This window comes from Engraulis encrasicolus, chromosome 19 (genome assembly GCF_034702125.1).
Source record: "Engraulis encrasicolus isolate BLACKSEA-1 chromosome 19, IST_EnEncr_1.0, whole genome shotgun sequence".
Lineage (NCBI taxonomy): Eukaryota > Metazoa > Chordata > Actinopteri > Clupeiformes > Engraulidae > Engraulis > Engraulis encrasicolus.
Genome location: NC_085875.1, coordinates 29,451,300 through 29,478,087, shown reverse-complemented (window position 1 = coordinate 29,478,087; position 26,788 = coordinate 29,451,300). Strand labels below are relative to the sequence as shown.

The 26,788-nt window shown below is 43.5% G+C and overlaps 3 protein-coding genes across 3 annotated transcripts in view; 1 reads left to right on the top strand and 2 right to left on the bottom strand.

The window, feature by feature from the left end:
- The window catches only part of dnaaf9 (dynein axonemal assembly factor 9), a 94,887-nt gene extending 88,986 nt beyond the window's left edge, over window positions 1-5,901 (bottom strand). The window contains exons 1-2 of the mRNA XM_063184065.1: window positions 5,759-5,901; window positions 931-1,013 (exon numbers count right to left, since the gene is read on the bottom strand). Of these exons, the coding sequence (XP_063040135.1) occupies window positions 931-1,013; window positions 5,759-5,814 (139 nt within the window). The 5' untranslated portion in view covers window positions 5,815-5,901. The remainder of the gene's footprint in view (window positions 1-930; window positions 1,014-5,758) is intronic.
- A 3,625-nt stretch (window positions 5,902-9,526) lies between these two features.
- LOC134470104 (uncharacterized) lies at window positions 9,527-17,316 on the top strand. The gene is made up of 4 exons (XM_063224120.1): window positions 9,527-9,615; window positions 10,745-11,614; window positions 12,329-12,645; window positions 16,643-17,316. Exons 1-4 carry the CDS (start codon window positions 9,606-9,608, stop codon window positions 17,033-17,035), a joined length of 1,590 nt encoding a protein of 529 aa, XP_063080190.1. The 5' UTR covers window positions 9,527-9,605; the 3' UTR covers window positions 17,036-17,316.
- A 4,576-nt stretch (window positions 17,317-21,892) lies between these two features.
- cfd (complement factor D (adipsin)) lies at window positions 21,893-26,462 on the bottom strand. Its single transcript, XM_063224119.1, has 5 exons — window positions 26,356-26,462; window positions 25,987-26,134; window positions 25,320-25,461; window positions 24,059-24,316; window positions 21,893-23,224 (listed from the first exon to the last, which is right to left on the bottom strand). Exons 1-5 carry the CDS (start codon window positions 26,411-26,413, stop codon window positions 23,069-23,071), a joined length of 762 nt encoding a protein of 253 aa, XP_063080189.1. The 5' UTR covers window positions 26,414-26,462; the 3' UTR covers window positions 21,893-23,068.
- Window positions 26,463-26,788: the final 326 nt, after the last annotated feature.

The following is a 26,788-nucleotide window of genomic DNA, read 5'->3' as shown; positions in this document are numbered from 1 at the left end:
ATAAAATAATCTTAATGTATTAGCCCACTAAATAAAGATTGTTTTTTACATTTTAAATCAACTGAAGTGCCTGGTTCAAGGATTTTTTCCTTTTCTTTTTTTCTTTTTGTTGAACATGGCACCCTCCAAGAGCACCAGTTGATTTTAAGGATACAAGCAACGCTCTACCTACTCTTCTTCTGTACTTTTTCATTGTTTGAAAGCTGGCAAAGCCACAACCAGGGCTACTGTGGAGGTTTTAAGAATTAAAACACACAAGGCATCTTATATGGGCTTGACCTACAGTGCGTAAGATGATAACACATCAAAATTTCAATAGTGGATTAAGGATTTAAAAAGGAAGTCATTATAAACTTAATCCTGCTCCTCTCTGTTCGATATTAAAATTGGAAATTTAATCTCTAGATCTTTCTCGCTCTCTCTGAATTCAGGAAGTCCATGTGGAGTCTTAATACCTTCCAGACTACTTTTACAATCATATCAATCCCTATTTTTCATATCCCTGGTTTTTATCCCGTGAGACTAGTCACATTTCATTCTGGCATGACTTAACTTAAGTCTAGTCTTCTATGCAAACGCATTGGATGGATATTGGCACTAGCCATCTGGCCAAATGCTGGCAAAATGCAGCCTATTGGCTGGTAACTTTTGGATGGAAAAATAACAGTTGATTGTTCCATTGCTGATTCAATTAACCATTTATTTGTCATAGGCTGGTAAATGGTTACATGTTCGTGCTGTAGAGTTAATTTACAACTATCTCTCTCTCTCTCTCTCTTTCACTCACTCACTCACACACACACACACACACACACACACACACACACACACACACACACACACACACACACACACACACACACACACACACACACAAAACCCCAGTTCACCCACACAACCGATGGGTGCATACAGTATGGAGCCACCAACCTAAGGAGCAGAGGATGGCATCAGGTGTGTTGCTGCCTGCGTCCTTCTTCAGTAGATCCTGGAGCAGCCGCAGACGGGAGCAGCTGTGGTAGGTAGTAGAGAGCAGAGGAGAGAGGATAGAGTTGCAGTGAGCAGAGCAAGGCAGATCAGATTCACCAGAGACTGAGACACAATCTCTGAGCACCATTATGCTTTAAGCCGGCAGGCAGGCAGGCAGGCCTACTACACATTACAGTAAACAGATGCCATACTCACAGGAGGAGCACAGTACACTACAGACCATTAAAGGACTGGTGAGGATTGCGCTTTAATCTAACATGCTCACACTGTGAAGGTCCACACTCTTGGGCATACATCAAACCAACAAAGCTCAGTTTCAGCAAAGTTTCCAAATGATTTGACCATATTAAAGATAAAAGTACAGTGGACCTATTTCAGCATACGATTACACTTTATTTTAATGGTTCACTATTACAGCGGATCTACCACATTAGGTACAGTGTAATAACCAGTGCAACAATATTTAATACCATGTAATACCAATGTAACCAATGCCATGCACCAATTTTGTACTTACATCTACAGTAGGGTTAGGGTTAAGTCAGGGTTTGGGTTAGGGTTAGTACATGGTAGGTACACTGGTATTACATGGTGTTAAATATTGTTACACTGGTTATTACACTGTACTTAATGTGGTAGAGCCACTATAAAAGTGAACCATTAAAATAAAGTGTTATCCAGCATACAAATAGAAGCGATAACATTTAGAGCCTAATACGTCACTAAACCACTACAGTAGAGGGCCTTGGCTAAGTTGGAATACTAGTACCATGCTCCTTCATCATTCTCAAACCAATAGGCCTACAAGGCTGCAAACTACAAAACTGAATACCAACTATCGACGTGTGGATAATGCTGCATAAGAGATGCATTTAGCCCTTTTTAGACAACACAGAATCTCATTGACATATTGATCTTCTTGATGACCACTGACACAGAAGTGATAGTGTAAAGGCATAGTGTAAAGGCAACATCCATTAGAGCTGTAGGATACTCCACACACTGCAAACTAGCCTCAGTCTCTGCTTTGCCCAATTGCAAGTGACAAGGCTGTGACTATATCTGTGCAGTCAATACACTCTCTGTTAACAGACAATGGGGTGATTCTCACGAAAACGTTTCAAATGGACCAAGCCCCAAATTTTTTAAAAGACATTTAAATTCAAATTTTATCTTGGCTTTGCAAGATGGAGGTCCGAAATACATAAAAAAAAATTTCATGAAATCATATTTTTTCTGAATATTTAGTGTAATTTTAATCGGCCAGAGCACCAAAATTCTCAGTACCGCAACATGATATCAGGATAGAAAAAATATAAGTAAATCACATATTTTTGGAATTTCACAGGTATGATATTAACATAAGTACTCAGAGGTGTATAGAACACAGAAATACTGTATTTTGTATTTTAATATTGTTTTCTATTATTGTGATTTTTCTCATTACCGCAACACATTTCATAAGTGGGAGCCTTGTTTTTAGGCTATTTAATTAAAACATCATGTACCTACATAGATTTTTAATACAGATGAAATATGAAGAACTACTATTTATCCTAATACAATTACAAACTAAATATAGTTTTGCAACATTAAAACAAATTGCAAATAAATATGTGTTGCGGTAATGAGAATAGTGGTGATCTTGCACTGATTTAGTTCCTTGGCAGGCTCCCTCCTGGTGTCCTAACCCTCAACTGTTGGGGAAAATGTAGAAATATTGTATTTTATTGTATTTTAGTCATTTAATTCACTTCTGTGAATATTTTGCCTTTTCCACCACAACTTAGTTCAGTTGTTGCGGAGTATGAGAAAACTGTTGCGGAGTATGAGAAACCATTGCGGTATATGAGAAAAACCATTGCGGAGCTGAGAAAAACCATTGCGGTGTATGAGAAAAAGTGTTGCGGAGTGTGAGTGACCTTAAGCTTCTTTGATCTTTGTAAAGGGCACCTTGATGTCTGGATAACTTTTGTTAAATATTTGTATTAAGACTTAAAAAGACTAAATAATTACCAAAAGAGAACAAAATATACATTATTTTAACAATGAAAACTTTGTGTATCGGTAATGAGAAACAAAAAGTTGTGTAGGCACCTTGGCAACCAAATTGTGAACATTTATCTGGAGAGATATAGAATGAAGAGCCATCTTGGTAGCCATCTTGGGTGTTATGGTAAAAGGAATCCCCCCATACAAAATAACTTGTTTTTTCTGTTCCTTCTGGTTTTAAATGATGCTTAAAAATATTGCGGAGGCTGAGAATTTTGGTCTTGGCCAAAGTTGACCAAAGTTGTTTTTCTTAATATTTTCTCCTCTTCTGCAAATGAATTCCTAAAACTACTTATGTATTCACTGTCACTATTTAGTTTATAAGATGCATCTAAGTTCTGACTTCTTTCTTTATTAAAAATATGAAATATTTACACTTTAAGAGTCAAAATGTAGCAATGGACGCGTTGCGGTACTGAGAATTTCACAATAAATTGTAAAAAATATATATTTAAAATAATCATATTGTTCTCCTTTTATTATTTCCCTGATAGCCCATGCTTATATGTATATAAGCCATTTTTTCTGAATTGGATAGCATTTACTCATTCCCCACAATGGTTCGTGCCACCTCATATGTCCGATTTCGTGAGAATCACCCAATGCCTCCAACAATGACCTCTCACTTGCAGGGTGAACCAGTGCACACTGGTGCCAATTACAAGAATCTCATCTCACACTGGGCAAGCACAAAGCGCAAAGTGCTTCTTATGATTCAGGCAATTTAGGCTACGCACTTCCTTTCATGCACATTTTCTGATGTCTTAAACATGTGAAATGAGAGACTGGTGTTATTCAGAGAAATATCTTTACACTATTCCATTCTTAGTATTTGAGTACATATCTGTCCAGACCAAACATTTCTCAAACTGATCCCCAATCTAATCCTTTTAGCCTACATTTCTAGCATTCTGAAGCTTTTGTTTAGCTACACACCACAATGACACCACAACAATACCCATTCTTGAAATGTTAATCAAGACAAAATGACCCCTAAAGTAGGCCTTGTATATAATTAAAACACATTCATCTACAATGGAACAACAGAGGGAGGGGGCACTCTCTCTGGGTCTCGGGCCTCGTGTGCTCTGCACAAACACAGGATATCAGAAATGGCCGTGATTATTTTTTTTCCTTCTTCAGTGCTGTGGGACTTTCTTCTAAGGAGAAAGGAGGAGGGGTAATAATACATCCACAACACATGCAGTCGGTGCACGTGGAGCGTTGCCTGAGCATGCCTAGGCATGTTTCTCTCTCTCCCCCTTTGGCTGAAGCTTTTCCTGAGGGGCCTGCAACCCCAAGACACCCCCCTTCCAATCCCACCAACCACCACCAGCAGCCACCTCCATCAACTCTTGCACGCTGCAGAGCAACAACACACACAGCATCCCACAACACAACCTTCAAGCACAATGACACTATTGTACTCTTGACAAAACGTCGTGAATAATATACATCAGTGAATTAATTTGCTTCGAATAACTGATGTCATTTGCACGTGCACCATATATTTTACCTGCTGTCTATGTGAATGTATTGGTCTGTGTTAGCTGTAAAAAATATTCTTTTAGTTCAGTGGTTATGCCAGCCTTCTAGCTTTCTTGAGGTGTTGTTGTGATTGTCTTTCGCCTGAGTCTGAGGGATTCTGTGAGAAACTGTTGCTTAAAATATGCAGGATTTGAGATTTTATGTGTGTGAGTTGAAGTGAGGAGGCCTCCAGCAGCAACAACACAAAGCCTCAGTCTCGGTCTCCTAGAGACCACACTCCCCCACTGATTCTTGCCTGTCTCGTGCCACTGTGTTTTTCCTGCCTCCTACAATAAACTCCACCAAAACGTGACCCTAATACGTCCAGATAGTAGGTTAATTGGGCGGACTAACCCAGTGCAAAGTCAGACAGGGCGATGCCGGGACTGTTATCTTAATCTGAAGCTTTAATCATCATCCGGCAAACCAGCTAGATGATCTGATATCTCCTCAGAAATCTAGTCACGTTTCATTGTACTAAGCTCCATGCTCTGCAGCGGATGTTTACATCGCTCCTCGCCAACCATCTCATTCCTCAAGATGGATGCAAGCATGTTGACTGCGCCGCCAGGATTTCCCCTTTGCCAAGCAAGCAAGGCACCAATGTCTATTTATTAAAAAATGCCAAACCCAACCCGATGGTGTACTGTTCCACAGATAAGGATAGGAGGAAAATATCATATTAGAACGTTTAACGTATTAACGGCCTTATTTTTCGGTTAAATATGCGTCTTATGTCTAGACTGACAGAAATCCCAGAGTCAGACAACAAACCACTTAGGGAAGCTAAACAGCTGATACAAAACCGACAGTGACAACTGATAACGTTATTCGAACTGTCAAATTTTGAAAACCATTTCTAGCTATCAAGCTAACGTTAAACATTAATGTCGCAGCCTGGGCGTTTCTAACGTTAACCATTCATGAACATGGCGTAGACATCACATAGATAGCTGACTGGATGGATTATGCTAAAATATTTTTAAATCTATTCTTTGTGTCTACTAATGATCATATCATAACGCAAAATAAGCTGATATGCCAGCTTATCCTTAAATTGATGCTGCCTAGTAAGGAAGCTGAAACAGGATCAACATCTGTATTTGCGCGCATCTGCCCAGCGACCAGAAAAATCCCACTAACCTACATTCAAAAAATAACGTGTCATCAGAAATGAATATGCCATTACCTGACTGCAGAGCTCATCGGTGTATATTTCCCTATTTTTCTTCGTACGCTAGTCATTTTTGCGATGGCACATTCAACAACGTTTTAGAATTATCCGCTTTTCTTGATAACCCCGCGGTGAAACTCCATCATCAACAGTCGAAGCTGCGAGGGACGAAACAGAAAACCGAAGGCATAGTAACGGCTCGTACCACTTACAGAAAATGGGGAAGTGTAACAACAGTCATCGCAAAATCATGCATTTATTTCGCGATACGAACATATTTCTTGTCATTTGTTCAATCCAATACCTTACTTAAGTAACGTATTAGGGAAGACTGATCATGTGTTAATTATATAACGAAAATATTGATATTCCGTACAACATGCTCACCCTTCCATTTGAGAAGTTGAAGTAAACGCGGGCGTCCCTTGACAGCGGCAAGCCGACAGAAAACCCATGCAATCCTACGGCAACGTCTTTCCTCGGCAGGAAACGGTGTTGGTCTTGTGGTTAGGGAAGAAATCTGAACGACAAAAAGAAACAACGGATAGGCTCTTTAGAAAAGGGGTGATGATGATGATAAACCGAATGTCTTGAACAAATTGACCAGCTACATTTCCCACCAATGAAAACAGGTAATTTGACACAACAGAATCAATCGCCAGAGCAGACCTTTTTAGATGTTATGTGTTGGAAAAACAGAGCGGTCGCGCGCGCTAAACATGGATAATGCGCCTGCTTTGTCAGCCCTGATATGATGTCATCCAAATTTGCAATTTTCTTAAAATACTTGATGTTAGACCAAGACAGTCCATGTGCTACATATGTCTTATACCTGCAAATCGCAGCCTGTTGCTATGGGGATTTGAATATTTGGTCCCCTCTCACCATAAATAATCTGCCTGCAGCCTGCCCATGGCAATCAGACTGGGGGGATGACCCCAGTGTGTGTGTGTGTGTGTGTGTGTGTGTGTGTGTGTGTGTGTGTGTGTGTGTGTGTGTGTGTGTGTGTGTGTGCTTCACCCATCCTTCCAGGTCATGATAAGAAAATTGATAGGCCTTCACCTGCGCGTGCGCACACACACACGCTCTCTCTCTCTCTCTCTCTCTCTCTCTCTCTCTCTCTCTCTCTCTCTCTCTCTCTCTCTCTCTCTCTCTCTCTCTCTCTCTCTCTCTCTCACACTCAAACACACACACACACACACACACACACACACGCACACGCACGCACACACACACACACACACACACACACACACACACACACACACACACACACACACACACACAGTATTTCCTGTTATTTTTCCTGCGAGCTATTGTTATACATGACTAATTCCCTACATGTCAGTGGGGCGAAGGATATCCGCTGAAACAGTTGTTGGATGTTGAGCTTTTTTATTGACTGTGTTGGATGTCATTACACAGCTTAGGCTATGGAGGCGTAATGGGTAAGAGCAGGGTCGGACGCACAGGCTAACGCACAGGTTAGATATGATTGCAGCCTAGGGGCCCCCACCAGCTAGGGGGCCCCAAATTTACCAAAGGGGGTAAAACATTTTCATTTCTGAAATGTGACAAGATGTAGTCTAGAAATTTGGTCAGGTACAGTTGTTGTACTGCCTGATGAAGGTCTAAGGACCGAAAGCTTGCAAGTCAAGTAAACCTTCTTTGCACAAAAATAGACCTGAAGTGTGCGGATTGCCTTCTTTTTATACAGAAATCTCTACTGAATCCTGCACCTTCTAAACAGATGAGCTGTGGCCTATCACAACTTAAGTCAGGTACAGTTTGAAATTTAATTAAACTTCCTCTCCATGTTTAGCAGACCTTGTTATCCTTCATTCCGGAATTATGCAATTTTATTATGGAGTTTGCCTTCTGCGGAGGCCTACTACAGCCACCCTCTCTAGGGGCTCTGTGATATCTTAATCCAGCCCTGGGTAAGAATGTACCCAGTTGAATGGAAATGAAGAAAGGGATACCTGAGTTAATCAAGTCAAGTGTGGAGTGCAAGTAGACGCCAAAAACCCCAGGCAGGTTCCATTGCACACAGCTCTAAACAGAGCAGTAGCGTCTCAGGAACGCCCTGCCACGCGTGTAGCCTAGTTGCTGAACGCAGCCAGATGATGTAAATCAGGTTAAAGTAGGCCTAGGGATAGACCAAAAGTTTCCCATTAGCATTAATCCTATGAATTCTGAATTCTGCTCTACCCATTATTCCCTCATTCTTTAATCAGCCTAACAGTGGCATGCACAGACATTTTGGGGGGCAGGTGCTCGAGGTGGGGTGGAACTTAGGCCTACAGCCGCATTACAGAGACTAGTATATCAGGAAATTGTCACATGCTTTTGATCGTCAAGCATTTGTACCATATGATCATGTCAACATGGACCACAGTCCATTGTGAAAAAAGGAACTCTCAAGAGGGGCTTTTTTTGTCCAGTAGGGCAAAGGGGCAGGTGCTTAAGCACCACCACGTCCCTATCTGTGCACGTCTATGCAGCCTAATCATGCAGGGACAATGGTCTAGTCTGACATTTGGGGATAGCCCTAGTAAGTTATGGTGGCTTTTAGGCGATTTTTGCATCTACTTAGGCCCTCTATTTCTCTGATTAGGTCTATGCTGCCAAATGGAACCAACTTCCTGTCCAAATTAAAACTGCCCCAACATTATCCTTTTTTTAAATTATGTTTTAAAAAACGCCTTTAATCACAGCTATCTACTCCCTATAATACTTTCTACCTTCTACAATATTTTTGTCTTCTCTCCTTCTCTTCCACTTTACTTGACATGTTCCTGCATAACACATTCATAGCAGCTGTTATAAAGTCTGCACGAAGCATTCACGATGGTTTCATGATCATGACCCATTCATACCAAACCTTTCATGAACCTAGCGGACAGACTGTATTACTTTACCAACATACCGTAGCCTAGCATACACAACAGATATGTAATTTGAGTAGGCCTACTAACTTTGCCGTCAGCATACTCAAGTGTTCTTCTGGAGATCTTCTACAGTACTACTGTCCCATTGTTCCTGCTGGCCATGATGATGACAGCCCCGTCTCGTGCCTCTGATGACACCCACGCAGGGAATGTGTGACTCGCCAGAATGAGGAAGAGCAGACAAACATCTCTCACAGCCACTGGCACAGAGGAATGCACTTCCCGGTGTCAGACAAGCAGGGCAGCTTTTCCATGGGCCCAGGACAAAGTCATCTGAAAGGGCCGCTTACCCAACAGATACAGTAAGTTACAATGTAATGGGGACCCAATTCTGGGACCCCTGCTTCCCTGGGCCCGGGACAACATACCCACTTGTCCCTCCCTGTCAGCGGGCCTGCAGATACACAATAGCTCAAGCTATTACCAATCACTTGTACTACTGACCCTGGGTCAGCTAGCGACTCATTGTCTTTACCGCATTAAAGCTGGTCGTAGGACCAGGTGAACTGTTCCTGGGCCAGGCCCTTCCCACGATGCACCCAAAATACACACACACACACACACACACACACACACACACACACACACACACACACACACACACACACACACACACACACACACACACACACACACACACACCTTTCATTTATTTATTTATCTTTTGAGGAGACAAAGCACAACAATTTTTACCTATTATAGGCTTCAAACCTATGATGAGATGTAATAAAAGAAACCTTGAATCTTGAATCTTGAATCTTGAAAAAACACTAGTAGCACATCACATCTCGTGTCAAGATGGTTTAAAAAGATGTTATTTCCTCCTCCTTCCCCTGAAGTGGCAAGTCCTGTTCTGCCTAAACGTGCTTTGCTCATTTAGTCCTTGATAGCTGCTGGGTTTGGACAGAACGATGTCTCAGAGTAAGTCCTTTTTTCACTTAACGTTATTGCATTTACACTTTCTTCAAACTCAAAGAAACTTACAGCTGATGACATAAATAGTAGCATACAATATGTGTGGAGATACAAGAATACAGGCCAAGCAGGGTTAGTGCAGACGAACAGGGATAGTTATTTGCAGGGCTCTAAATTAACACCTGCCAGCCAGCCAAATGCTGGAGAAAATTCAGTTTGGCTGGTAAAAAAGAGCAACTAACAAGCCACTTTGACCCATTAGTGAGTGTGTGTTTGGCTATTAGATTAACATCTACTAGCCATTTTGGCTGGTGATTTAAAAAAAAGTTAATTTGGAACCCCGGTTATTTGTGAAGGAAGGAAAGGAGGGAAAAGAAAGGTCTCGACAGGCTTGCGGAAGGTCATTTTGCATAGATAAGTACTGTGCACGCTGAAACACTCATGTTGCACTCATACTTTTATCTTGTGTGTTAAACGGCTGTGGCTTTGCATGTAGTCAAACACACAATACGTGCAAAGCCGGTTCAATGAGGGGGATTGGTCTGACAATGATTTACTTGCTAACTTTGGGAATAGCCACACTATTTGAAAGTGTACAAGAGGTGTTCAGGAAAATAGAAAGGGATGAAAATGTTCAAATGAAGTGTTAATTATTATACCCAGGGCCGGATTAACCTTACCTGGGGCCCCTAGGCGTTGCTGTGGGCCGCCCCGGAGGTCAAATTTCATGACAAATTTTTCATAGACAGTGTCAGAATTACAAGCTAGGATTTAAGGACAACCTGTACACCAACCGTACTCAATATGATTTTTTCTATATTGCATCCTTTTCTATTTTTCACTTTGGGCCAATTAGGAGCTTACTGGCAGGTGGGGGCCCCTAGGCTGCAACCATATCTAGCCTGTGCGTTAATCCGACCCTGATTATACCTAATTAAGTATAGCATAGGAAGTCACACAGTAGAGTGCAGCCATTTTAAAGTCTCATGGCAGAATCCAATCCCTCTACACACTACTTAATATGCAAATATGCAAATATGCAAAATGATTGATAGCAGGTTTGTTGTTGCATTGTAAAGCATGCAACTAAAACACATTATTTTGTTTCCTGCACATTCTGTGTATCCTGTTGTAGATGGACTCAGTGAGCCTAGCCGCATGCTGGTGGTGGGGACTAGCGCTGAGGACTGGGACACTCTACTGAGCTGCATCAAACAGAGCTCGGGCAGTGAGGAGGAGAGCAAGGGCCCTCACGGGGACTACGACGTCACCCTGTCAGTGACCGCCGACAGAGAGGTCACCCTGCTCAGCACCGCCGGCCTCCTGAACCCCGAGCGACCGGACGAGGAGATCCTCACCGATCTAGATGCCTTCACCAGGACGGCCTTGAGCGGCGGTCTGCAGGCCTTCCTGCTGGTCCTACGCGAGGAGGCCTATGGTCAGAGGGAGCGCCGTGCCGTGGAGATACTGAGGACCAACTTTGGGGACCACGCCTTCGGGGTCCTGGTGGTGGTGTCCTTGGCCACGGCATCCTCCTCCTCCTCCGCACTCACGCAGGAGATGGACGAGGGTCTTCTAGAGCTGGTGGACGTCTGCAACGGGAGGTTCTGTCGTCTCAGCGGCGGCGACGCTGCGACGAAGTCCTCCGACCAGGTGGGGGCGCTGCTGGAGATGGCGGACTTTGCGCTCTCTCAGTGCGTCCACCACGAGGGCTACACGTGGGACATGTACGGCGAGGCGCGGAGGAGGCGCGCAGAGGAGGCGGCCGTCACCATGCTCAGGGAGAAGCTGGCGGAGGCCGAGGGGAAGGAGATGGAGGCCGCCGAGAGGATGAGGCAGCGGGAGGAGGCCCGGGCGCAGGAGATGGAGGAGGTGAGGAGGAGGCACGCGGAGGAGAGGGAGAAGGAGGAGGCTGACCGGAAGGAGTGGCAGGAGAGGAAAGAGAGCTGCGCTGAGGCGGTTAGGGGGTACAAGAGTCTGCTGGAGCTGTCTGAACACAGTGCAGGTAAGACAGAGGCCGTTTCCCAATGTCTAGTGTGCGCCCTCCCAAGTGTATCAGCCTTCGTAATCACACCCAGTGATTGGATACTCTTTGGTAAACTCTGTGGAGTATCCAATCACTGGGCGTGACTAATTGGGCTGACACACTTCCAAGGCTCATACACTTGACATTGGGAAATTGTGTGTGTGTGTGTGTGTGTGTGTGTGTGTGTGTGTGTGTGTGTGTGTGTGTGTGTGTGTGTGTGTGTGTGTGTGTGTGTGTGTGTGTGTGTGTGTGTGTGTGTGATGGTCTATTCTGTGCAAAAACATTAGATACAAACTCATTTTTAACCCCTTTCCGCAATGTATGTTATAACCTCTCTTTCACCACAATGTTATGACAAAGTCTTAATCTGTCACTGAAGGCTCTCGATAATGTCATAGTCATATTGTTATAATAGAGTTGAGTCTTTTCAGCCATGAGTGAATGGGGGTGCCCATCTGTGCTTAGAGGCTACAGGAAAAAAATCAGGGGTTAGGGGTCAGATCTCCGTCATATAGCAGTGATTTTGTACAAATACACAGAGCAATACGTTTTATATCCTATACTATTTTTTTTTAAAAGGAAATAAAATGTTATTAAAGTACAACATGGCTGCTTCAAAGTTAAATGTAACCTGATTTTTTTTCTCCTGCAGAATAAATGTGCATCTCCCTGATCGTTTGTTGTTTCTTACAGCACCAATAGGTAGTGGTGGTGAAAAAGGCCAGACAACGATCGTCTTGCTGGGTCTGTCGGGCAGTGGCAAGACCTTGGCAGCTGACACTATTCTGACCAGGGCAGCGAGCCGATTCCCGAGCAGCCGACTGAGGGGGGAGATCCGAGGCCCCACGGAATGCTGTGAAGACAGAGCCATCTGTGTGGACGGGCATCGCCTGGTGGTCGTGGATACCCCCGAGCTCTGGGACGAGGACTACCTAGAGAAGCTGAGTGACGTGAGGGACTGCCTGGCTCTGGCCTCACCTGGCCCACATGCCTTCATCTTAGTCATGCAGGTGGGTGTCAGTGTAACTCCATATGGGGTGTTTCTCAAAGTGAAGTGTTTGAGCCTTGCTAGGACGCTTAACCAGGGGCATCAGCTGACCTAATGCTATACATACAGGGGCACAGTAGGGCACCAAGAGATAATGACATTTTTTTGCAGTTTTTTTTTTTTTTAAAAGCTTGTAAATTAATCATATTATTACAAGTAATGCATGTGCGCTATTTTGTGCACATTCTGTAGATTACTCTGTATGCTTAACTTGAGCTAAATTCGAAGGTAGCAAGGTTTTTTTTTGTTAGCGGGGCACAGCAAATCAATACACAGGCACGTCCCTGGCGACGCCCCTGCGAGTAACGCCCATTTTTCGCAGATTTCACCAAGGAGAATCCAATTATTAATTACACTTATGACTAGTTCTTGAATACTCTTTGGTGAAATCCACGAAAAATGGGTGTTACTACTCGTCCTAGCAAGGCTAGGACACTTGACTTTGAGAAATAGCCATGGTTTACCCAGCTCCTACAGTGGCCATTACTAATGTGATGTACCACTCACCAAGTGTTTAGTGGTGTTCACTGGTATTCCATAACAGGCTTTGTGATGAAACATGGCTTTCGTTGTGTTTTGTTTATAATTTTAAACATACTTGTTTCTTTCAATCACGAAAATGGTAGAAGCCATATTTGGCTTTCAAACTTGTTAGGGAATGCCAGTGAACACCTCTAACCACTTGGTGAGATGCATACGTTTGAAAACAAATATAGCTGCAAGCAGCAATGCGGGGCCAAGCAGTTAATCAGCCTAACTTGCCATGCCAAGAGAACTGACCAATTACATTACACTAGTTGACACTTTCATCCAAAACAACTTGCCTATATTGCAGGGCATTGCAGTCCCTGCATAAGTGTGACGAGATGCCTTGCTCAAGGGCACTGCAGCCATTGAGGGAAGAGGCAGGAATTGGTAGGCCCCTATTGGTTGAATGGAATCTGCAACTCTGTGATATTCATTTCCTCACCATTACTCCACGACTGTACAAATTACAAATTATATTGATAATTTGCCCCCACTCTACTTACCATTGCCCTACCTGTGCATTCATAACTATTGTACCTAAGCCAATTGCGTACTCTACTTATCTGTACATATTCTACTTACCTATAACCACTTTCCTTTATTTTGTACTATATTACACTGAGCTATTTGCTTTTCTAATTACATGACAAATAGCAGAATGCTGCCCTCAGTTTATATTGAGTCAGCTTAACAAATCTCAACACCCTCAAAAATTCATACGCAGCACATCAACAGATAAGAGGTCTGATACTCAGAAGAAATTGAATTCAATTGAACAATTGAAGTGCTCATAAGCACTGACGCCATGGAGGGGTAAAAGGATTGATAAGGGTGGGATTGAAACCTTGTGATCTACAATCTAACTTCTATACTATTACTGTGTTTCTCAACGGGGGCTCTACATCCTCCCAGGGGATGTTAGGAAGCCCTGTGGAGTTGTTGAGAAGAATACAGCTGAGAGGGGGTAATGCTTTATTTGCAATTGGGTGGCCATCAGTTTATTTTATTTTTAAAGGGGATGTTGTTAGGCTTATGGTGAGGTGAAGGCGGCGTTGGGAGATTTGTTCAAAAAGCTTTAGAACCACTGGGCTAGGGAATAGATGGGAGAAGAGAGGAGGGGGTAGAAGCGTAGTTGTAAGACAGGGTGGTTAAGGACCATATGCCTCAGTGAATGAATGTGATTTCAGGTGCTTTTTGAACGTAGCCAGAATTCCACAGTTCAACTCACAAGCCGGAGTACTACGTCACAGTCTAGACTGCAGAACACAAAGATTCAGGGAGGTAACCTAGTGTAAAAGTGCAGTATAGTCTCTCTCTCTCTCTCTCTCTCTCTCTCTCTCTCTCTCTCTCTCTCTCTCTCTCTCTCTCTCTCTCTACCATGTGTTTTGGAATGTTCATGTGGGCCTTATGAGTATTTATAATATTTTATAGTATCTACAGAGAGACCTTCAACAGTCCTTTATTGTGAACCATAAGTGTACTTTACATTACATGCATGTTGATCCTTCCATTCATTCACCATAAAAGGGAGTAAACCTCTCCTTCCGCATTCCCAACATCACCCCCCATAATACTGATCATTACCACCTGAAAAATAACTTACCACCATTAAAGATTGTCCAAAGCCCCTTATCTAAACACCATCTTCTCTACAGAGAGAGAGAGAGAGAGAGAGAGAGAGAGAGAGAGAGAGAGAGAGAGAGAGAGAGAGAGAGAGAGACAGACAGACAGACAGACAGACAGACAGACAGACAGACAGACAGACAGACAGACAGACAGACAGACAGACAGACAGACAGACAGACAGACAGTAGTGCTACTTGCTACCTACTGCTACACTGCTATTGTTCTCTCTCACAGTAGTGCTTCTTCCTCCCTGTGTGTGTGTGTGTGTGTGTGTGTGTGTGTGTGTGTGTGTGTGTGTGTGTTTGCTGCTCTGTCTGTGGGTTAGCACACACACGTAACATGACACCCCGCGCGTGTGTCCCCTCTGTGTATGTGTGCTAAGCACACACACATGCTTAAGTGTGTGTCACTAACTGACCCTTCTGTGACCCCGCGTCAGGCCAGAGGATGGGGTATGAGCCATCCAAAATGTTCCTCCATAAACGACACAAATTTGAATGGCTGCTGTGAGCACATAGTTTTGTCAATCACCATGAAAATCATTATATGGATGCATCATAGTCTGAAAATGACCTGTGTCCCAATAGTTAGAAAATCCAACATACAGTTCAAAAGCTACAGGCAAAAATGTAACTAAAACTTTGACCTGTTGGTGGCGCTAGAGGGGTTGAGCTGGGAGCCTGCATTTTTTGTGGTAGGTCATGGGATGAACTACTATCTGTGAACAAAATCCCAGCCTAATTCGACAAACGGTTCCTGAGATATGACTTCACTTCCTGTTTCACCACTTTTACGACCATTTTGATTGGATGTCACGGCTAAACGATAAAACATATCCAATATTCCTTGAGACCCCAAGTGTAGCTCAGTCCAGAGATACTATATACCAAGTTTCGAGTGAATTGGTCAAACATTGCGGGAAAAATAGCATTTTTATTGAATTTCACAAAATTCTAATTTGCGGGAAAACTATACACGCAGGGTACAATATCATCACTAGTTCTCGGATTTGTCCTGGGCCAAGGATTCCAGGGATACAAAGTTTTTGAAAATTGGACCAGCGGTTCAAAAGTTACAAGCAGAAATGTACCTTCAAATTTGACCTGCTGGTGGCGCTAGAGCGTTGGGGCTGGGGACCTATTAATTGCTGTGGGTAATGTTGATGCTGCCGAGAATATGTGTGCCAATTTTCATAACTTTCCTATGTACGGTTCTATGGGCTGCCATAGACTTGCAGAGGGAGAAGAATTTTGACTGGAGTCAATGAGGGAACTAAAACACTAGGGGCCTTCGCCAGCTTCGCTGCTTGGCCCCTAATTAAAACAAAGATATGGACAACCTCATAGATGGCCATTCTAAAACCAGTTGAGACAAAATATAAATTAGCCAAATAATGAAATGGCAAATATCAAAACATTGGTGAGGACCACCAGAAAAGGGGCTAAATGTTCAAAATAGTGCACTTGTGTTTTACTGTAATGGCCACAAAACTCACTTCTCAATCTGTAATATTGCCACAAGAGGGCAATAGATGCACATACATGAGTGGAGGCTTCCCAATTGGTCTAAAAAGATCCATTAAATTAATGTGTGTGTGTGTGTGTGTGTGTGTGTGTGTGTGTGTGTGTGTGTGTGTGTGTGTGTGTGTGTGTGTGTGTGTGTGCCTGCGTATGCTGATCTATGCAGCTGTTGTTCAGTCAGTGTATGTAGTATGTGCATACGTGTGTGGTTGTGTCTGTACACAGGCATTTCAACCAGTAAACACAGCATATGTGTCTGTGTGTGCACTGCACGCGTGTTTGCAGGTCGGCCGCTTCACCCAAGGCGAGACCAAGCTCCTCAGCCTGATCCAGCAGACGTTCGGAGGTGACATCTGCGAGTACCTGCTGGTCCTCTTCACCCGGGACGACCCGCACGGCACCCTGGGAGCAGTGGGCAACATCGACAGCTATGTGGCCAACGCCCACCCCGCGCTGCGGGAGACGGTACGCACCTGCGGCAGCCGCTACTATGCGCTCAACCACGGCAGCCTCCGGAACCCCGTGAGTCACGGCCAGGTGCGGGAGCTGCTGGGTGGAGTGCGCAAGCTGGCCGCCACGCACGGGGGACGCCACTATGTCTGCCCCCGCTTCAGCAGGCAGGAGCTGGAGGACAGGAGGAGGGAACTCATGGAGAAGAAGACGATAATGAAGAGATGAGAGGGGGTGAGGAGGTGAGGGGAGAAGAGGAGACGAGGGGAGGAGAGGAGAGAACTCATAGAGAACAAGATGATGAGGAGATGAGAGGGGGTAAAGAGGTGAGGAGAGGAGAGGAAGAGTAAGAAGACTGTGGTAAGAAGAGGAGAGGGTGAGGAGGTGAGGGGAGGAGAGGAGGTGAGGAGGGATGAGGAGACGAGGGGAGGAGAGGAGGAGAGAACTCTTAGAGATGAAGAGATGACACTATGGTAAGGAGGAGATGAGGAGAGAACTCATAGAGAACAAAACGAAGGGATGAGAGGGGGTAAGGAGGTGAGGGGAGGAGAGGAGAGAGGAGGAGAGGAGGAGAGGAAGAGAAGAAGAGAGAACTCTTGGAGATGAAGAGATGAGAGGAGTAAGGAGGTGAGGGGGGAGATGAAGAGAGGGGAGGAGAGGAGGAGAGGAGGAGAAGAAGAGAGAACTCTTGGAGATGAAGAGATGAGAGGGGGTAAGGAGGTGAGGGGAGGAGATGAAGAGAGGAAGAGAGAACTCATAGAGAGCAAGACAATGAAGAGATGAGAGGAGGTGAGGGGAGAAGAGGAGGAGAGAACTCTTAGAGAAAAAGACGATGAAGAGAGGAGAGGGGGTAAGGAGGTGAGGGGAGGAGAGGAGGAGAGAACTCTTAGAGATGAAGAGATGAGAGACGGTGAGGAGGTGAGGGGAGGACAGGAGGAGATAACTCATAGAGAACAAGACGATGAAAAGATGAGAGGGAGTAAGGAGGTGAGGGGAGGTAAGGTAAGGAGGTGAGGGGAGGAGAGGAGACAATGGGAGGAGAGGAAGACTCATAGAGAACAAGACGATGCAGACATGAGAGGGGGTAAGGAGGTGAGGAGAGGAGAGGAAGAGTGAAAGAAAGAACTCTTAGAGAACAAGACGATGATAAAGAGATGAGAGGGGGATGAGGAGGTCAGGGGAAGAGAGGAGGAGAGAACTCTTATAGAAAAAGAGGATGAAGAGAGGAGAGGGGGTAAGGAAGGGAGGGGAGGAGAGGAGGAGAGGAAGAAAGAACTCTTAGAGGACGATGAAGAGAGGAGAGGAGGGGAGGAGGGGAGGAGAGGAGGAGAGGAGGATAGAACTCATAGAAGACAAGACGATGAAGAGAGGAGAGGAGGTTAAAGGAGATGAGGGGAGGAGAGGAGGAGAGAACTGATGAAGATGAAGAGATGAGGGGGGTAAGGAGGTAATGAGGGATGAGGAGACGACGGGAGGAGAGGAAGAGAGAACTCTTAAGAAATGAAGAGATGAGGGTGCGAGGGAGGGAAGGAGAAGTGGAGGAGACGAGTCAAGGACTGTCTGAGAGAGGAGACAGAAAGGAGAAAACTCATGGAGACCTAGACTTTTAAAAAGCTTTTATTACAGATTCATGTCGCTAATACACATAGCTCCCTAGGAGCTGTGTTCATTTATATATATATATATATATATATATATATATATATATATATATATATATATATATATATATATATATATATATATATATAAATAAAATTAAAGAAATAGATACATATTACATTCTCATGTTGTGTGTACAGGCACCCCAAAAAGAGAATTAAATCAAGCTCTTCACCTCTGACTGTCCACAAGGCACTATTTGGCACCATATGCTCTCAAAAGAAACAAGATCCTTCATTTCCTTGTAAAAATGTAAATCAATCAAAATCCTTGACTTAACCAGTGCTGAGAACATTAAAACCAAGATAAGGCTGTTAGAGGGAGGGAGAAGGGGAGGAGACGAGGACGAGGATTGTCTAAAAGACAGAACTCATGGAGAACTCATGGAGAACAATAGATAAGACTTAAGTGGGGAGGGAATAAGGAGGTAGATGACAAGATGGAGAGAATGAGGGAACTGAAAGAGGAGAAGAGATGGAGGCAGAGGGAAAGTATCAGTCAATTTTAAGAAGATAAGCGATGGGTCTTATCTAATGTGATGTTCCAAGAAAGTGGAAGCTGTACACATTAAATTTCTTACACAAGGGCCAGAGGCCTGGGCTAGCCAATAAATATGGCTTATAGTGGCACTTTCTGTTAAATGTTCGATCTCGTTAATGATAATAACAGGCCCTCCTCTCAAGGAAACTTGGAATGCTTTCAGAGTCTGACTTACTGGTTGTAGTACATCAGAATTTTGTGCAGCTGTCCTCTCTCTACCGTAGTTCCAAAACACTCAAATCTGCCAGGGGTTGATACATCTCTGTAACATACCAAGATTAAATGGTAGTCTAGTCTTCTTCACCTCAACTTATACACCTCTTTGACCGCCAAGAGAGTGAGACTGCTCCGTTTTAACCCTATACTGCACGGTGTTGCCATATGGCAACATACCATTCTTTTGACATTTCCTGGTATTTAAATATAAATAATAGACACTGATTGGTTTTCATATTGAAACTGTGGCCTTGTTTTATCCAATTATGTGGTTTGTTGACATCACATGACACCACACACTGCCCCAGGCTCGCTCTTTCCCTCACTGTACATGAATGTGTCTCCTTGACAGATTGCTCTGGCATTAGCCAAGATTTTTCACACTTTTTGCAATATTTACAAAATTTTAAAAAATATTGGGATGATCTATAGTTAGTCATGATCTGTTTTCACCATTTGTTTTGTTTTCAACTAAAAATTATTTCCTTTTTATGTTGAAAAATAGGTATGTTGCCATACGGCAACATTGTGCGGTAATGGAACAAGACGGTCAATAGGGAAAGTGTATTGATACAAATACCCAATTCTAATTGATTGATTAATTGATTAATTTATTGATTGAATGATTGATAACTGATAATATTTATAATTAGTGTAAATGGCAGTCTGTAATGAACATTAAAAATGTTATAATAGGTGTACAGAACTGTTTTATGAGCTTTCACTCTGAGTACATGCAGAAAAGCGAACAAGGCCTATGCAGCCTCCCCAGACTGCCAAAGGTATACCACAAAAATCCCCAAACCCCAGATTAGAGCATGAAGCTACTGTCATCTTGACCATTTTAAGCCTCCAAAATGTTTTGACTTCATTTGTCTGTTATAAATAGGCTAATTAGCACACAACGTTTGTGCAAATCTGTCAACCCGATCAAAAAATGTTGTACAAAGTCAACCATTTTGAAAGTCAGCCATTTTAAAAGCATAATATCCACATTTCAAACAGCTCATAAACCAATTATATTATTAATACACAAGATTTACTGCAAATCCAAGCACCCATTGAAAAATTGTGGCGTAAACAAAAGATAGGCCGCCTCGAAAGATTGCCAACTTCAAAGTCAGCCATCTTGAAAGTCAGCTATCTTGAAAGCACTGGCCTCACAATTTTACATGGCTTATTTACTCATTATAGAGTGTTATCACACAAGGTTTAGTGTAAATCCAAGCATCCATTCAAAAGTTATGACAAATAAACTGTCAGTTATGTTGAAAGATACCTGGCCCGCAAATCGGCCATCTTGAATGTCGGCCATCTTGAAAGTGTTGGCTTCCAAAATTAAATCAGTTCATGTACATATTATAGACAGTTACCATACACATTTTTGTGCAAATCTATGCACAGATATTGTGTTAATACCTAATATATTCATTGGTGGTTGGTCAACGTAATACCACTGAAATACTGTTTTTCGTGGATATAATAAACAGTATTCACTTGTTCTCTCAATGGCAAAAATGTGTTAAATAACTCCCTTGAACTTGTGGGTAAACTTTCAATGTTTTTCTGAGATAAAAACAATTATATTTCTATAAAATAATCCATAATGTTGTATGACCCTTGTTTGGTCTTGGAGTAAAAATGTACACTGGATCCTTTCCGTAACTGCACAATGTTGCCATATGGCAACAAACCTAAAAGTACCCCCCAAAAAAAATGTTTTAAGAAGTTCATTTTATGTGACAAAAACCACAGCAAGAATTTTTTCCATGATGGGATAATAATGCGTGCAGTATAGGGTTAAGATTTCTATCTCCAAAGGCAAACAGTGCCCCCTACAGGAAGGTATACCTCACAGCAAGCACATTCTAGCCTTTCTGATATCAGGCTATATCAGATATATGATGGCTGTACAGCTCTTTAGCTATTTACATGTAAAACAACAAACTTTTATGACTTCAATACAGTCTTGGGCGCCTACCATTCACAGATCCATCTTCATTGTGCAAAATTGTAAAGAAAATGTATTAAAACAACTAGACACGACAATCAGATCAGGTTTACAATTGACTTTCGCGAAAGGAGAGAGAGTGAGAGGCCTGGACAACTTTGTCCTCCCTTGGCGTCTTTCGTCTCTCTGTCTCTCTTCCCACGAAGGTTGCTTTTTAATGGAAACATAGGGATGGAAAATCATGATACACATTGTTTCTCATCAGTGGCAACATTTAAATGTAGTCACATAGTTCCCTGGTGAAATCTTCTAGGCTACAGTAGCAGATTGTAATACAAAAGGAACAGACAGAATGAAACAGCATATAAAGAAACAAATATAAAAGACTATAGTTTTTCTAGAAAAACATCAGCTGTAAAACGTGCTGTACCGTTTTGGGGCGATCAGAGTGTTTATTGTGGGGAACCTTCCAACTCTCTAGTCTCTCAACCCTGACTAAACATTAATGTGACAACATGCAGCTGCCTCTCGAACCAAACAGAGGGAGGAAAGAAGGAGGAAAGGAATTACACTTCATATCTATTTCAGCCTTCCTTGTCTGGTTGCATAACCGGCCCAAGTCAGCTTGAAAAAGTAATATCCAAGGACAGCGTAGAAGATAAGAACCGAAGTGACTGGGGGAAAACATTGCTAATAAATGAAGACAAAAACCAGCACACAGTCCTCTGAAATGTTTATTATAAAAACTTGTGCAGAACATCAGCAGTACCATCAGCCAGAGTCTTTCAGTCGTGTCTCATCATACATGAAGAAATTAGCTCAAAAACGGTGATGGTCTCTAATATTTCTTCTCCTGTAAAGCTTTAGTATGTTTGGTTGTTATAATAAAGATGGTTTGGACAGTTTGGTGTATTTTGGGTCTCTGTAGAATGATGTCGTTGTGGTTATGGAGATTCTTTCTATAACTCATTGAGGACCTCTACTTACAACAGAATCGGAGACTGCAAGAGTTACAGAACTTTGCTCTTTTGTTCTGGTTGAGAAAAAAAATCCTGACAAAATCGTATTATTTCAAGACATAACATACAAGGACATGTACATTTGGTTTTCCGGACCACGTAACCACTTTCTCATCGTCATGTCACCAAAAGCAATCACCCCACAAGTGATCTACCTGAATATTAGCCATCAAAGTAAACATCCAGATTTGTATTGACCTGTGAGTGTGAACAGTGCATTTAAGGCTGGCACAATCTCTGAACTTCAGTATATTGATAAGACATATACACGTAAAAAATGAATTTTCAAAGTTTTCTAAGACTTTTGAAGTTAGATGTCAAGCCCTTTCCCACTATACACAGACTCGTTCTTGTGGTTTTGTAAGCAGTGTGACAGCTGGGTTGTGATGGTGAGTAGGCCTACTATGTGACAGCACCTAACAGCAGGGATACATGGAGGCGAAATGAGTGAAGCGAAGAGAAGTGAAAATCATTGGTTCATTCTGGCAGCTTAGCTCAACGGTCAACAGGTTGTAGTAGCGAATCAAATCGATTGAAACATTTACGTTGTTGACGCTGCAGGCCTTCGGCCCACTTTGCTTGTGTGATAGGAATGAAGGGCGAATTTCACTTCGCTTTGCCAAATTGGGTTGCATGTGTTCCTAGTGTAGACTAAGACGTTGGTGGGCGGTAGTGGTGAGTTGCGTGTGACACCTACTTGCCACCTACTTGACACCTACATGCGTGTGTTGCGTGTGATGCATGTGTTGGTGGCCATGCTAGTGAATGATGTGTGTGTGAGTGACACCACCTAGGAATGGCGGCCATGGAGGTGAGCTGTGTGTGACACCATAGGCATGGCCGCCATGGAGGTGAGTTGTGTGTGTGACACCACTAGGCGTTGGCGGTCATGGTGTCCTGGATCCAGGAGCTGTAGTGGGAGATGATGGTGTAGAGGCCCGGCTTCCTGCTGGAGCCGCACTTCTTACCGCCGTTAGACGTGATGCCCACCGCAACGCCACCATACAGCAGGGGGCCTCCAGAGTCACCCTGGCGGGTCAGAGGAGACGGATAGGTGAAGGAAGGAACCATGGATAGATGAATGGATTGATGGATGGATGGATGGATGTAGGGAAGGAAGAAAGGATGATGGATGGATGGATGAAGGATGGATGGATGTGGATGGGTGGATGATGGATGAAAGGATGGATGGATGGAGGGAGGGATGGATGGATGGATAGAAGGAAGGAAGGCAACATTTAGAGATAAGAGATAACTGACTGAAATACACATGGTTGAATGTGTTTTGGGTTGTGTTCATGGAGCACACAATTCATGGAGCATGGTTTTGTTTGTGTGTGTGTGTGTGTGTGCCTTTGTGTAGTGCACTTTGGTCTGCTGTAATGGATCTTTATTTTCCAGAGATTGCATGAGAGTATGATGCCCCTCTGTATGTTAAGACACATGCATGTGAAGTTGGCATTTGTAAGGAAGGGGGAAGCACTTTTTTAATCTTGTCAGTATCGCAATACAATGAATAGGCTACTGTATAGCAGAGTCACTGTGAGCTGAGCTTCAGAGGTAAGCCTGGAAGTAGGCTACCGTATGCATATTCAAATAAGTATCTATACTTATAACATGCTGGATGGCCTGGGGCCCTTAGTGACAAATGTACATAGACAGTGTTGTTATTACGAGTAAAAATAACAACATGTACCAACTGTACTGAACACAACAGATACATTTTTCAATATTGCATCTTGTCACAATTCTGCAATTTTTCACTTTTGGCCACTCAGGGGCCCCCTGGCAGGTGGGGGCCCCTATGCTGCAGCCATATCTGGCCCTGCTCGTACTCAATACTGTACAGTACAGTGAACTTACATCGCAGGTGTCCTTGCGCTTGCGGGCGGCACACAGCATGTTCTTGGAGAAGTTGGTGCCGTAGTAGTCGCTGCGGCCGCACAGGACGCGGCTCATGACGCTGATGGCGAGCTCATGCAGCTTGTCTGGCCGGGAGCCCAGGTTGTTGAGGGAGCCCCAGCCGGCCGTTTCCACCTCGGCCCCCTCCGCAGGCTCGGCCACCGCCCCCTGATAGGACAGGGGCTTCACCGCCTCGCTCTCCACCACGGGGCCGTCGAGCTGCCAATCACAGTGTACGACAATAGGATAAGCCCAACTGGGAAACTCTAACTCCCATTGTCATTATGACACAGCACTCCACAGCACACAAGTGTTCACTGCACACTGCACACAACGAAATTGCATTTTATGCCTCACCCGTGCAAGGGGGTAGCCCCCAATGGCGCCCCAAGGGAGCAGTGCGGCGGGATGGTGCCATGCTCAGGATACTCGTAACCTCAGTCATGGAGGAGGATGGGGGAGAGCACTGGTTAATTACTCCCCCCACCAACCTGGCAGGTCGGGAGTCGAACCGGCAACCTTTAGGCTACAAGTCTGACACCATAACCGCATACCCATGACTGCCCATCAAAATATAATAACTATATGATGACTACTTACTATGGCATTATAAAACATGGGCATAGGCCCCGGACGTGGCTCAAGTGGCTAGGATACTGAGTGCGTTGCAATATGCGACCTTGCCTCCTCCACTTGCTTCTCGTCATGATGACATCACTGACAACAGCATTATATTTCAATATCTTGCAAAAGCTCAATTGTAGAGTCTTCTTCTCATTTGCAATTGGGATGGTGAATGAAAAACAGTCCCTCAAAAGTTGTTGTGGCTAGGCTGACAGCTGGGAAACTTTATCGTTTTCTCCACGGAGGGGCCAGGAGGCGGGACGAGGAGACAAGTGCAAGTGGAGGAGGCAAGGTCGCATATTAAAACGCACTCATTGACGCCGTGTTCCATTCTGGCTCAAGGTTGTTTCCTGTTTCTCTCTTCCATTATGTTCCAGCCTATTCTTAAGCTGCTCTTTCCAAATAAAGGCAAGAATCCCCCCCCCCCAAAAAAAATAAATAAAAAAAAATCAAACAAACAAATAAACAAAAAGCTAACATGTAGTCCGATATAGGCATTATTATTCAACAACATATATGCCTAACTATAGATAATAACACCAAGAAATGAAGAGACATGCATGCAGATATGAATATAGACATAAAATACAGTATTTACCTTGATCAATGCAATGTCATTGTCGTAATTTTCAGTGTTGAAGTCTGGGTGGTTGTACACAGCTGAAATTTGAAATGTCTCCTTAGTGGCTTCCTCTCCTGACAAAGAATGCACTCCAACAACAACCGTTCGACCCCCAGCTCTGAAAAATGAATTATTATGCATTTGTTTTTGTGAGGAAATTGTTTTACTACATTGATGTGTGTAGGCCTAATTAATACAGAATGTAGACACCTTCCATAGCTGTCCTTAACACATGATAGGGGCTAATAGCCGGGGCAGCCGTGGCCAAGTGGTTAGGGAACTGGTCTTTCACATCCACACCCATGGCTGAAGTGCCCTTGAGCAACCCCACACTTCTCCAGGGACTGTAATACCCTGACAAATAACCGTACGTCTCTTTGAATAAATGAAAGCGTCAGCTAAGTGCAATGTAATGTAATAGGCCTATCACTGCATATGTGTGCTCGTGGAAAATATTGAAAACAAGAGGCAAGTTTTTGAATGAGGTAAACACATTTTGATTTTTGAACAAAAAACTAAAAACGTGGATGATGCATTCCCCCTGTCACTTAAGATTTGTTTTAAAAGAAACCTTTTGCGCTCTGCACCTGAGTAAAGTTATAGAGCAACTGTTCAAACATTCAAATCCTGACGCAAAGCTCACCCATCCACGAAGCAGTGAGCCGCACTCAGGAGCCACTGGTTGCTGATGAGGAACGCGCCACATTCGTGCTTTCCTCCCTGCTGCTGCACCGATGCCATGTACGGTCGCGAATGGGCCACAGCCTCTTTCCCGCCCGTCACGCACTCACCTGTTGGACAGGGACCATCAAATTACAGTAGGCCTAACCCATATTTCATGTAGATAACTGTAAGATAGCTGATAACTGTAAGATAACTGTATCTTAATGCCTACTAAACACTTGGGAAAATAAAGTAAACAAGGCCTGACTAAACACTAAAACAACAGCATTAGGCCTACTAATTTAATTTGGAATAGGCTACTGGAAATGTTTAGACCGACTTTACTTACCTGGTAGCAGGGATGCCCACAACACCGCAATGGTAAAGAGAATACCGTCGAACTGCATGTTTAAAACACCAGAAAATCTTGAAATAAACAACCACAACTCTCCTCCTGGACCGTGTAAAGTCTAGAAAAGGGCACTTGGTGTCTCCTTTTATAAGCCAAACAAGGGAGCGAGAATAGACACACCATTACTCTTGCACCCTCGCCACTCCCACTTGACCAAGGCAAAGGCTTGGCTGAAGGTTTCAGCTTGTTTGTCCACTAGTTATGGTTTCATAATAACAAATTACAACACATGCACAACAGTGCGCCGACTGTAGGCTACTGACCCAAGTATGGAGATAATAAACATATTTGTCCATTTGTCACACCGCCGCTGACTAGGCTTTGGGGTCCACGCTGCAACGAATGGAGGCAACAGCTGCACTGAAGATGG

Excerpts from the sequence above, each read along its gene's own strand:
- LOC134470104 (XM_063224120.1), top strand. Across the intron at positions 11,615-12,328 it reads GCTGTCTGAACACAGTGCAG|CACCAATAGGTAGTGGTGGT; the intron begins GTAAGACAGAGG and ends TGTTTCTTACAG. Across the intron at positions 12,646-16,642 it reads CCTTCATCTTAGTCATGCAG|GTCGGCCGCTTCACCCAAGG; the intron begins GTGGGTGTCAGT and ends GCGTGTTTGCAG.
- cfd (XM_063224119.1), bottom strand. The coding sequence starts at position 26,413 with ATGCAGTTCGACGGTATTCTCTTTACCATTGCGGTGTTGTGGGCATCC. Across the intron at positions 25,462-25,986 it reads GCTCACTGCTTCGTGGATGG|AGCTGGGGGTCGAACGGTTG; the intron begins GTGAGCTTTGCG and ends TTCATTTTTCAG. Across the intron at positions 23,225-24,058 it reads AGCGCAAGGACACCTGCGAT|GGTGACTCTGGAGGCCCCCT; the intron begins GTAAGTTCACTG and ends CTGACCCGCCAG.